The following is a 13,224-nucleotide window of genomic DNA, read 5'->3' on the forward strand; positions in this document are numbered from 1 at the left end:
CTGCAGTGTAGAAAACAAAATCTAAGACTTCCTGGAAACCATCAGCAAGCAGGATAGCCGGGATTATAATACATATGACTGGCATCTTCAATGCTTATCCCGTCAATTTTTACTTCTGCAACATGACATGTACTGTATTCAGAATGATGGTACCCATTGCTATATTTAAAGAAAAAGGGTAAAATTAAATTCTAGGCCTCTATATTGTGTGTACAAAAGAGGTGACCGATTATCAGCAAAACAGCCGAAATCCAAATCAGAGACAAAGTAATGTTTGTATTGTGTTTTTTATCTTTTTATATTTATAAGAAGTGTCACGATCATTTATATATAGATCTTTGATGTGTCAGTGAAAATCTAGAGGTGCGGCAATAAAACCTCTTGTAACCTGTAATTCCAGTGAATGTTTTCTTTATAATAACTCAAACATTTGTACATAAATCCCTCTCATCCAAATGTATTACAATCCGCCGTTTTAGAGATGCGTGTCCCTACCCCAAGTTGGTCGTCTTTAGTCTAGGGTTACACGAATACTTTGGCCGCGACATAATCTTTATAGGCCATATTGTGACCCGCACTTTGCCGCAACACAACAGTGGTAAGAAAACCAAACTTGCTGGATTTTTTGTGACGGTTGCGGCAAACCCACGGATCGCAACGTGGCCGTAATGATATACATTGCCTGAGATGCAGGCAGGGATCTTTGGCTTTGCAACCCGTGTTGACCCAGTCGTGTAGCCCTAGCCTCAATCACAGGTATGGTTACCTACCTTTCCTAGACTCCTGACTGGCAAGGCAATGTGTCACACGAAGGGTATGTTCACACGCTTAGCAAAAAACCTTCTGAAAATACGGAGCGGTTTTCAAGGGAAAACTGCTCCTGATTTTCAGACTTTTTTTTCTTAGCAACTCGCATTTTGTACGGCTGTTTTTGGAGCTTTTTTCTATAGTCAATGAAAAACGGCTCAAGAAGTGACATGCGCTTTTCCACAGGCGTTATTTTACGTGGCCGTTTTGAAAAAATGGCACGTCGGAACAGAACTCCGATTTTTCGGCCCGAAAAACGACCAAAAATAAGCAGTGTGAACATACTCTTAGTCTATTCACACATCGGTCATATCCTGATACTTGCGAAATTGTGGCATTAACGCAGTGTCAATAGACCCTCGCAGGTGTAATGCACACAGCAGAGCGATCAGCAAAGAGCCTGTATGACGGCAGACTGACTCCCTGCGTTACTGTGTGCCACCGCATGGCGCCTCTGCAAAACTTCAGTGGGAATATTTCCATTATGGCTGCATAGCACACGGCAATTTTATGTCTGTCACATTCTGTATACAAATCAGACCTATGGAAGGACGGTCAGGCGCGTTGACTTCTATGGTTGCCTATTTTCTCTTCACATTACCATCTTTATATTTTAAGAAAATGATTTTAAAAAAACGAAGCGCTGTATTAATGCGACTTCTTGTGTTCCGTTATCATAAATTACCTGCTATTTGCTGGCGCCGGTGGATGAAGCTACTTTATAGACGGTACGCGGAGAGAAGAAAAAAAAAAAATCAAGGATATTGGCTCAGCCTGGCAATGTCTGGTGTCCTGATAATAACGCAATCTCCTTTATGGGGTGGGGAAGTCTATAATATAAAGGAAGAGCAATGTTCAGGGCTTCATGGACAGGCTAGATTTTCATTAAAGCTTTTCTTGTATATTAATTGCATTGGAAGCCATTTCTTAAACTACATCCATTACTGTGGTGGTCTCCAGCTGTAGTGAAACTACAACTCCTGTCAGGACATGCTGGGAGCTGTAGTTTCACAACAGCTGGAGAACTTCAAGTCTGGGACCACTGCATTACCAGAATAAGGCCTAGTTACATTGCGTTTTTGCCTTCCGGAGGTAAATTCCAGGAGCACTCCTGACGTCTACCTCAGACGGAAGGCTGAAATATATCCTGTTGTATAGGCATACAGTGGGATACGTCGCCCGAACCCCCCTGGCAGAGCACTACCTGAAGCGCTGTGCACAGGAAAACTACCTCTGTTTCGGTCTATATATGGACAGGGATGTCAGGAGCTACCCAATGCCGGAGTCCTGGGGCAGAGCGTCGAAAGCACTCTACCCAGAACTCCGGCTTTTGAAGCTCCTGATATCAATGTCCATATATGGACAGTGACGTCAGGAGCTCCCCCAGGGCCAAACTCCGTGGGCAGAGCGCTCCCGATGCTCTGCCCCAGGACTCCGGCATTGGGTAGCTTTTGACATCACCTTCCTGTGACGGATGCCATACAGTGACATCCATTACCGACAGGCTCCCATTTAAAAAAAAAACACTGTATACAGCAGGCTATACTTTTTTGTGGGCCCCCTAGGGATGGAAAAGCATAGTGAACTTCAATATTCCATTCTCAAATAAAAAAAAGTATAGTGACGTATACTAGCCAGATGAAATAAAAGGACACTATTGGTATCCGTCGGGCTAATGGAGCCCTATGGACATGTTTAGCATGTACGTCAGGAGAATTCCCCCAACATACATGCTAAACGTAGGGCCAAAACGCGATTTAAACTAGGCCTTTATAAGCAATTTGGGTACTGCAAGAGAACATCAGCAGAGGAATGCCAACACCCGTTCTCAGCAGAATACCGGCATTTACCACAACTTTGATGGGAGCAAAGAAGATGTAATGTATGTAGAAAGCAGATTATGAGTTAATATTGTGTTTCTACGATCATCTGATAATCCGGCACCTACCAGGTCCCTTTCATGCCACTGGATGATACCAGTCCTATTAAGCCCCATGCACAGGACCGTATTTTTCATCCATAATTACGGACTCATTCATTTCTATGGGCTACAGACACATTTCCATGTATTTACAGATGGGTGTCCGTTGTGTAGAAACGATCCATAAAACACGTCCTATTCTTGTCCGTAATTACGGCACGAACTCCCCATAGAAGTCTATTGGCGCTTCCGTAACTACGGAAGGCTACGGATGTGAACCCGTAAACGTCCAGAATTACGGAAGTGTCGCTAGGTGACGCCAGGTTTGTAGATGTTGCACATCATGTGGTTTACGTCTTCTACTTTTTGCGGATCCGTATATAGGGGTACATTACGGATCGCAGATACGATTCTGTATATGCGGATGACTACAGATCTGTATTTACGGACAGTATTTAAGCCCCATGCACACGACCGTAAAAATCATCCGTAATTACGGACCCATTCACTTCTATTGTCCACGGACACCTTCCCGTTTATTTACGGGAAGGTGTCTGGGCCGTAGGAGTGTACCGCAAAAGTTAGGACATGTCCGTTCTTTTGCTTTATACAGGTTGTGCTCCTATACTTTGTATGGGAGCACGGGTCAGGAATGCGAGCTGCTGTCCACGGCCGGCCGTGCCCACAATCGCGGCCCATGATTACGGGCACGGCCGTGTGCATGGGGCCTTACGGATGGATGAAAATACGGTTGTGTACATGGGACCTTACTGTGTACAACATAAGACATACAAAGACTATAGATAACAATTCTTAAAGAACAAGCAGAGACAACATTTGTATTCCTCTTACTTTATAGCATTCCCATTAGGAGAATTACAGCGTCACATACCAGCAAAACAAGTCGGGTGGAAATACATTATAATGTGCTGGAACCGCTCAGTCAGTCTCACAATAGCGCAAATCTGTCTAGTTATTCATTTAAAAAAATCTAGTTATGGTCGACCAAACCAGTAAAGCTCAGTGTCTCGTTCACACACTTCAATATCACACAAGAGATGGTTGTGTAGGAGGCCGGGAGACCAGCACGGCTACTGGTTTTACATTGCAATAAGACTGGAGTGTAGGATTTAGGGACCTGCAGTGAAATTTAGGACAGTGTCCTCAATACTTGGATGCCTGTAATATTTTGCTACCCAGTGCCATACACAGGATTCCCTCAAAGGGAAAGGTGCTTCAAAGTCATTAAAGGAATTGTCTGGTTTAGAAAACCTATTTTCAAATACCGGACTGATCGATTAGCCAAAACGGAGAGCAACTACTAAGAGTCTCACACTCTGGAGGACCCCGCAGGCCCATGAATTATACAGACAGCCGATTCATTTAGTTTGAAGCAGTGTAATGCTTAATTTCTCCTGCAGGAGTGCTGTAGGGGAATTTAATTCCACCATAGATTACGGTTTCCAGCAGAAGGACATCCTGTCATCAGTTTAACGTGGGGGCTCTTCTAAAAAGAAGAATTGTTCTAAGCAGAGAACCCCTTCAAAGGGATATTACCAAAATCATAAAATGATCACTTATCCATAGGACAGGTGATCATTTTCTAAAAGCTGGGGTTCCCAAACCCCCAGATCCTTCTCACTGCACTCCTCGCAGTGTGGAGAAGTTGTAGTGGAGCGGCGGTCGAGCAGGCGCCAGAGATGAAAATGATCACCTATTCTTTGAATAGGTTATGATTTTGGGAATACCCCTTTAAGAATCGAATTATGTGGCTACAGACCTACTAACAGGTGGCCGTACAGGACAACGCAACGCAGCTCGGTATGGCCGCATGCAATATGTGCGGTCATCAGATGAGCAGAGACTGCAGTACCAATGGGGGGCGGTATTAGACTATAACCTACCCCCACGTCTATAGGCAGATACCCAGGTAGAGGGGTAAAAGAATGTGACCTGTTAAATTCTAAATGCCATAGGGTCTACCCAAGAAAAATCAACATGAGGACTGCCATAACCGTTTTCATGGGGACGGATACTAACATATGTCTTTAAAGTAGCCGCCATGTCTGAGCCTCCCGACAACCACAATTGGTATACACCTTAAATTAGGCAAAACCCTCCGATTTCAGAGAAATTCTACTTGAGGATTAGATAACCGCAGAGGTCACGTTGTGTGTCACTACCTGGAGATTACAATTCAAGTGGTGACCGTAATCTTCTTGGTTCCTGCTCAATCAGACATAGAAAAAAACCTTTTTGGCTCTGATGAATGGTGTAAAGCCCTTGACGGACAGGAACGTCCCTTACAATGTTCTGAAGTTTCGTGTCATTGTGCTTTTGACTGTTCTTGAATGGCTTTGCTCATCCTCCGGTACCAGGGCTCGATCTTGGTGTTTACCATCATGTCATCAAATGACTGCAGGCCTTCCATGACTCTCAGGACCCCATAAACAGCCTGCGGAGGAGTAGACAGCCCCACGGTCAGTGCATCATGTATAACCACACAGACGTGAACTTCTTAAATAAGGACCAGTCTTACCAGATCCGCCAGATTTGGTTGTGAGCCACCAAGGAACTTCCTATGCTTCCCCACAGCGGCCATCCAGGTATTGGCTGCTTTGTACAGATCCTGACGCACATCATCTTGTAAGTTGTGCCTATAAGGAGTCCACAGAAAGGTCATTGCAAGTCCTTTACAGGTTTTTGCATTGAGATTTCAATATTGATGTATGGCGCCCCCTATGCTGCAAATATTGGGCCACAGAGTAACGTATGTACACAGGATGTGTGACCGGGCAGCAGAGGGTTTACATACAGCGGTGTAGTGTACAGTAGACAGATGGAAAAGGGGACCAGGGGCTGCAGTTTGAGAACCCGAGGGACGTCAGTTGCACCTCAGTTATACTGGTCCCCTTACAGCAAATCTTAAAGTGGGACAACTGCTTTGAGTGCCATTTTGTCACCCACAAAAGTGAAGGCGGATATTATATAACGGGCACCCCAAGCAACGGTGATAACGGTATTAAATAATCGACACAAACCTGCTTTTTAGTCTCTTGCCAATGAAAAACATGGCTGATGCTCCCACGTATTTGGCAAAGACGCCTTCCACTGCGCCAAAGTTCCCCTCACGAACAATGTAGTCAAACGAGGCCAGCGCCTCTCCAGGTGTGCGGTAGACATTAGGAGAGATGAGGTGAACCAGCCAATCATCTGCCCACCGGCGCCATTTCATTTCCTCCCTACAGAAAAGGAAACAAATATTTCTGATGCTGATATTTTATAGATCCGCCATCCTGACCCATTACAATAGATCATATAGTCACTCATTCCCCGCACCCCCTTCTAACATCTCGCGTATAAACTAGTCGTACATCCTGACCCTGTAAGATATTTCCTGTGTCCGCTACCATTCCCGCCGGACCATAAACATTTATTTACTATTCCATATCCTCCCATTCCCATCAGAACCAGTAGTAGATCTGGGAAAGGAAGCAATGGAGGTGACTAACCTCCATCTTTGTGGATCTGAACCACTGGACTCCTAAAAAGAAAAAAAAGTCTAAAAGGTGGCCATACACGTTAGATAGCGGACGCCAAAAACAAAAAAAATTCTCCGGTCCCCCATACACATTCATCATGTATGAGTAGAGGGAAATCAAGCGGCTGCCAGACACCTGTCCCGTGAAAACAAAGGATCGGGTATGTCCAACATGCTCGAACCCCCCCCCCAATATTTGACGTCAGCGTAGAGTTGGGACACCCCCATAAACAATATCATAAAGCCAGCGTGGCCATATGTGGCTCGGCAACCTCTTTTGTGCATCTTCCGACTCCCCAACCCCATGACCCATAAGTGTTCAGGGTGCAGCGAGGACACTGGAACGTCATACTTTCTGTCTAGGTAGGAGAGATCAGTCATAGATTGCTTCTGCCTGATGAAATTCTCCATAGATCACTACATTTGATTGGCTGCACAAGTAGGGTGGAGCTTACAGGTGAACCATTTGCTGTGGCATGGAGTCTCCTGTATACTCCACCCACACCCTTCTCATTTCACTTCCATTTGACAGATTATCTTCCCAGCAAAAAAGTTTAGCAAATTCCCCAGCTCACTTCTGTGATTCTTTGGACGGGTACACCCGCTGTGTCTCCTGCTCGTCCAGCATGAGCCAGTATCTGTTCTGGTACTCCGTCACCTCCTTCCCTTTCTCATTGGTCACCTTTATAGTCGGATAGTACGACACAATCTCCTCCAGGCTTTTCCTTCATTAAAAATAAAAATACTAAACAGGTCAAAAAAAAACAAAACACCACCTTATGAGGAAATATAATATTGAAGGGATATGCCGGAGACGGGACGGCGCGCTCTCGGTTCTTACCTGGACAGGAGGAAAGTTTTCATGGCGCTGATGATCACAGAGGAGTCGTTTAGTTGCTGATGGAAATGAAAAGGAATAGTAAGAAGCAGAATAATGGAGGACATGAAAGCCCACGCCAAGTCCGGACAATAATATACACATCAGTCATAGGAAATTCCAAGAATTTTTTACAACTATTGTGAGCAAGACTGTGAAGATCAGGGGTGTCCTAACTTTCCTTAAAGGGGTATTCCCATCCACAGGAGGTGCCTCTATGGGGAGAACAGCGTTCCCACGACGCCCATCCCACCTGGTGAGGCGGTACCCAAGCAGATGAGGACTATTCGGCGGTTTCTCCAATCATTCTCGGCACCAGATGGGACTGGGAACCACCGTTTTCCACATAGGTGAAGGTGCCACCTCTAGGACCGGCACCTATCAGACATGACTAATCCTGTGAATTTAAATGGGGTCCCAGACTTTAAACTGATGGCCGATCTTTATAGGATCATGGCGCGATTTGAGCTTCATTATATAAAGAATAATGTTTCCATTCACCGACAGCTGGCAGAGATCTTGAAAAGGGTGAGGAATTTTAACAAAGTACATTAGAGATTTGCAGAATTTTTTTTATTATAAAATGAAGATTTTTTTTTTTTTTACATTAAACCCAAGTTGCCCTTTAAGTTCCGCATTCACAGTAAAACGACATTCAGTTGGGCGGTGTTCACACTTTGCAGCCATATTGCGTTTTTTTTGCTCCAGATCCACAGCACTTTTGCAAAAACACAACCTTGACGTTTACTTACAAAATCTACTTACCAAAGAGGAATCGGCGCCGGCTATAAGAATGGGAACTTTTCTATAGTTGGAGAATTTAATCTCTTTCCGGAGGACGGGATTCACCTCTACAATCTCATAGGGCAGCTGGTGGTAATCCAGGAACGCGCGAACCTTACTGCAAAAGGGGCACGTCTTGTACTGGTAAAGGGTAAGATGTAGACCGTCTTCTGAGACCTGAGAAAAGACGGCACTAATATAAATGAGAGGTAATCCCGCCATATACTACAGCATTTTAGGTTCTGTATTACGGAAGTGTAGACACCGTGTGCTGCCGTTAGGGGCCTCCATGAGGCGCTGTTGTATTATTGCTCCTAAGAGAGACGATTTCCGTATGAAACCACATAAATAAACTTTTGTATAAAATTGGATGCGCACAAAGAGTAGCGCACTGCAGGGTACGGTGCTGTATTATGTATCTGTACACAGATCCGCAACACGGTCTATTATGTATGCCCAGACATGGCGCGGATTTGTTGCGGATTTTTCGTTGCGTGCGGATTTCACTCCTCCTACACTGAACAGCAGAACGAGCATGCGGTGATATCCGTGCGGAAAATATTCTACAGCATGTGGATGAGATTAGTTTGAAGGGTAAGTAAACTTTTACAAAACTTTTGACTTGTCATAGTAATATGTCAGAAGTTTTGATCGGTGGGTGTCCGAGCACTGAGACCCCCAACGATCGCTAAAACGGAGCGGCAGAAGTGTTGGGGTGAGCGCTGTGCCGCTTTGTTTCTGACCGACTTTCCTCGGGAACCCGAGCGAGCGGTATACAGGCTCATAGACTTTCTATTGAGCCCGTACACAACTCTGAGAAAAGTCAAATCAGAAGAGAAGCGGCTCGGCGCTCACCCGAGCACTTCTGCCGCTCCGTTTTAGCGATCGATGGGGGTCTTAGTGCTCGGACCCCCACCGACATGTCAAAAGTTTTTTAAAATTTTAGTTACCCTTTAAATCTCATTCAACTTGAGGATACTGTAATCCGCCACAGATTTTCCGTCCTGTGCGCGGTGCGACTTTAACCTAAGGCTCTGTTCTCATTCTGTCATGTCAGGTTTCCGTTGCTTTTTGACGGCCAGGATAGCGTAGCACGCTGCGCCATTCAACCCAGTAAGATAAAACGGAAACGACTAACCCTTTATAAGTCAGATTTGTCACAAAGCAGATCGATCACATTCCTTGTTAAAAGTCTCAACGCCAGTGTGAAAAACGGCCACATACTACTGGGCGCAGTACAATGCGTTTCTAGAGAGGCCATATCCCTAAACACTAAGAATAAGGCGCAGGGACACATCTGCCCGTCCCACGTCTGACGCCACCACGGATTTCAACGGCTGCCCGTGACGCTATGAAAGGAAAACAAGTATAAAACGCAGCAATCATGGGAGGGGCTGGCAGCAGTAAGATCCTGCAATATGGCTGAGCGCACAAGTATAGCCAAACCTCAGATCACAGGCAATTCAGCCGCCACGAATCTGACACAGAATGGTTGCTAAGGAGACCCCATATAATAGGCTGTAGTCGTCAGGCAGTGTATCCCTAGCAACCAAGCCATCAGATAGCATATAACATGGATCAGCAGTGGGTTCACGCCAGACCAGTCCTAATCTCTGCCTGTAATATTAATCAGAGTCTTCGCAAAAAAATGCGTTTATGTGGGAGCCACAAATGACAATATCCGGATAGGGGTCACTTTTTAATATGATAGTAGGGCAGCCAGGACCCCCCCCAAGATCATGATAGCCGGTTACACGGTTTACAGCAGCCTGTATTCTGTGAATGAGCCAAAGACTATAGACCAGCCGGTCATAAACTGATGGGATCGGACGGGTAATTGAAAGTCCCCCGAGTTTCCCGTATATCGGCAGTTTCCATTACTTATAATTTTTTAGGGAATCGCTAAGAATGCAATTCCCAAATATTATATGATGGTAACCTACAAAGTGGAGTTACCCTTTAAATTCTTAAATTGCGGTAAGCGACAAAGTTTGCGTGTTCCTCAAAGACAAATGTGACTTTCGTACCTGCTCCTCCTCCGCCCTCTGCTCCCCCAGGGAATATTTTAGGGTCTGCATCACCCCAAATGTGCCACCAAAAGCAAACACCAGGCCCCACATCCTGCTGCCACCTCTCCCTGCCTCCTGCCATCCAGTCCTGTACCCACGCCAGCTGCTATTCCGAGAGCTAACCCAGCTCTGCTGTGCTGTCAAGGGCAGACTTCCCCCCTTAACTGGGCTCACGGAGCAAGAAAGTCGGCTAAAACTCCTGACACTGGGTCCACAGGAAGCTACGGAGCCCCTCACTACCACCCCAGATACAGGGACCCGAAGTCCTGCCACACCAGCCCTCAACTGCCCTGCCAGTCGCCATGTCATAGTGCCCAACTCATGAACCCTGTGAGCCGCCATCTTCCCTACTACTAAACCCCGCCCCTTCTTATTAGTATTCAGGACGGCGAAGGCGCGGCAACCAATCAGAACTCTGAGAGTCCAGCTACGTCACCGCTGCCAGAAGTACATTATGAAAAGATCACATGACTGCCGGTCACATGACGAGGTTGATCATGTCAGGACCTAATGGGGACCCGCAAGTTCCTCTGGGTGAAGTGTCCGGGGAGGAAGGTGCGTAGTTTCTGATTATTAACCCATCGTCGTCTAGCATTTATAGAATTGCGGCGAATTCGCCATAGCGATCGCTAACGAGAAGTGTCTATAATACAAAAGACATCGGAAAGGACCAATTTAAATCTGTAACGATCAAAATCGATTAGCATGGTATAGAGTTTAGCTGCTGTTATATTGCTTTAAGGCCAGACAGATATGCCATTCAGGAGTATGGAAAAGAAATGGACTGGCTGTATGGGTTGTCACCCACCTTTCCTGGAAGCAAAAATAACAAAGAACTGGCCGACTAGAGTTTATGACGACTTATATTTACAGGGGATTTTAGGATGAAACATACCAGAATATTGATTGTTGACCTAGATGAGAAAAAAGCGGCTCCACAAATAGCGCCACCTTTGTTCATGGCTGTGTCTGGTATTGAAAGCTAGTTGAATGGGGCTAAGCTGCAATACCAGACACGTCCCATGGACATGAGTGGCGCTGTTTCTGAAAAAGGATGTGGATCTCCAGCATATCAGTATCATATTGCTGGGACCACACTAGGTAAAGACCCTTCCAAAGCAGCGCCACTGAATCCGGAAGGATTTACTTGAATGTGGCTTGTCGCTATTCCCCACATTGCCCGGCGTCCGGAGTTGCGCTGTTTCGGATAAAAGTCTGTGACGCAAGTTAATGATAGTCCAGTCATCTCTTTCCGGTATGTCGGGCTCGGTCAGGCATTATTTACCTATAAACATCCCTTCTACAATAGTAACGCAGGCAGTCGCTGGTTGTAGGCAGAATTTTTTGGTTACGTGCGGCCATTGCTAACTCAAAGCAAGCGAAGTAACCATAGCGACTTTATAAAGGTCTATACATAAAATATGATCGGCTGCAATGCGTCTGATCGATCGTCAGTGGGATTGTTCATATGACTGATCCCACCAACAGCAGAAGAGACTAAACGGACTCCCTGGGGCCAGCGCAAATGATAGTCCGAAATCGCCACAGAGATTCAAAGATCGACTTCATGCGTCATCCACCACCACCTCAGGCCCCGCACTTGTCATAAGGCCTCATTCAGACTGACGTAATGCGTCTGCATTTTAGCGTACATACTACGGCGGCAAGTCCTGGCGCGACTGTGGGTCTAATAAATCGAGCTGTGTTCTAGGGATCTGCGATGCTGTTAGTTCAGGTCGTTAGACTTGCGATCTGTAATACGGACGCGGAATATGAGTTTTCCCCAGAGTGTTTCTTTAGGGTGAGTCTGTGTTTCTTCGACCAGGTCGGCCTCCTGGGATGACATTTGATGAAATGTCATCCCAGGAGGCGGGGCTGCAGAACGGCGGTGGGACGCATCGCCATGGCTACATAAGTATGAATCTCCCTGCGGCGACCAGGGTGGACACGCTGTGTGCTTTTATGCATATCTGCCTTGTGTGAACAAAGCCTTCATGTGTCCAATCTTTTGTAACCATGGGAGATAAGCAGCATCAGAGGTATCTGGCAGCCACTCATCCCCCTTGCTTTAGTGAAATGACAACCCTGCGGAGAATTTTGACATGCGCTGCCAGCACCGCGCTGCCCTTCCTAGCGCTGTATGTAGATCACTTTTTACTTTACAATGGAAAATGAACATTTAGAGATAATTTGCCAACGCTGGATTATCATTTCGTTGTAATGGAAGACATAAAGGAACACGCAAAACTGATATACTGTATTATTCCTAGTGCAGGCTCTGAAGGGGCGGAGCATGACACCAAAAATAGAATCTGTGTCATGCTCCGCCCTCTGACTTTGCACTAGGCATAACACTATCACTTTTGCTTGTTTTTTTTTTTTTCCTATAATATTTTATTTATTTTTTTCTTTAGATTACGCAGCCTTGGACTTTATGTTGGACCAAATCAATTTCTGCCTGGATCACTTAGAGGAAAAGAATGATCTCTTGCACGCTCAGCTTCAGGATCTTCTAGAATCCAATCGGCAGGCCCGACGTGACTTCCAGGAACAGCTGAGCCAGAGTGGCGAGAGCGCCACATCGAAGCAGGGGGAGGGGCGATAATCCCCATACAAATCCAGCAAGCATCAGTGTCCCGTATTTCATCTTCAGCGCCGTCACACAAGACCTTATGGTCTCTGAAGAACAGAACACAAGAACGACTTGGCTGTAATGTAGTCACGTTATATATGGAAGGTATATTATTACGTATGCGGTCTTCCCTCTATGGGGGGGGGGATATGGGTTGCAGAGTCTGGAACATGTGACTCCTGAGTGTCTCCCCCCATGTGTCTTCTACCAGACATTGTATTTCTCATCACGTTTGATTTGATTCCTTAATATTAAATTATTAGAATAAAACCTTTTGTTAAAATCCCCAGTAAATGTTGGGGACGATTGTAGGGTGACAACCGATATGGCCACCATTAAATGCCAGAGTGGTTGTCACCCAGATTTCCTACGAGCCTCAAGGCAAATCGAATGATTTTATTACTAACCTTTTCAACCCACAAAAGGAACAACCGAGTCGAATTTTTAACATTAGAGAACGACTGAAGAATTTATATTTACCGGTGAAACGCTCCTCAGTGATACGATGCTGTAATAAAGTATTTCAGAACCGCTCGCCTGTTTCATTATTTTGATGTAAGATTATTAGGGATTGAGACCTTCAGGGTAAAGATT

At 45.6% G+C, this 13,224-nt stretch overlaps 2 protein-coding genes across 3 annotated transcripts; one reads left to right on the top strand and one right to left on the bottom strand.

The window, feature by feature from the left end:
* Positions 1-371: 371 nt before the first annotated feature.
* PTGES2 (prostaglandin E synthase 2) lies at positions 372-10,358 on the bottom strand. 2 transcript variants are annotated; one of them, XM_075835123.1, is made up of 8 exons: positions 9,957-10,358; positions 7,912-8,106; positions 7,111-7,166; positions 6,845-6,994; positions 5,770-5,970; positions 5,268-5,385; positions 5,036-5,183; positions 372-1,637 (listed from the first exon to the last, which is right to left on the bottom strand). In XM_075835123.1, the coding sequence occupies exons 1-7, from the start codon at positions 10,338-10,340 to the stop codon at positions 5,055-5,057; spliced, it is 1,233 nt and encodes a 410-aa protein (XP_075691238.1). In that variant the 5' UTR covers positions 10,341-10,358; the 3' UTR covers positions 372-1,637; positions 5,036-5,054. The 2 variants fall into 2 exon arrangements, with proteins under 2 accessions (XP_075691238.1, XP_075691237.1); XM_075835122.1 differs by lacking the exon at positions 372-1,637 and having other exon boundaries at positions 3,565-5,183.
* Positions 10,359-10,447: 89 nt separating this feature from the next.
* On the top strand, positions 10,448-13,164 carry BBLN (bublin coiled coil protein). The gene is made up of 2 exons (XM_075834168.1): positions 10,448-10,553; positions 12,413-13,164. Exons 1-2 carry the CDS (start codon positions 10,466-10,468, stop codon positions 12,601-12,603), a joined length of 279 nt encoding a protein of 92 aa, XP_075690283.1. The 5' UTR covers positions 10,448-10,465; the 3' UTR covers positions 12,604-13,164.
* The last annotated feature ends 60 nt before the right edge of the window (positions 13,165-13,224 follow it).

Source organism: Rhinoderma darwinii, chromosome 8 (genome assembly GCF_050947455.1).
Source record: "Rhinoderma darwinii isolate aRhiDar2 chromosome 8, aRhiDar2.hap1, whole genome shotgun sequence".
In the NCBI taxonomy this organism is placed as follows: domain Eukaryota; kingdom Metazoa; phylum Chordata; class Amphibia; order Anura; family Rhinodermatidae; genus Rhinoderma; species Rhinoderma darwinii.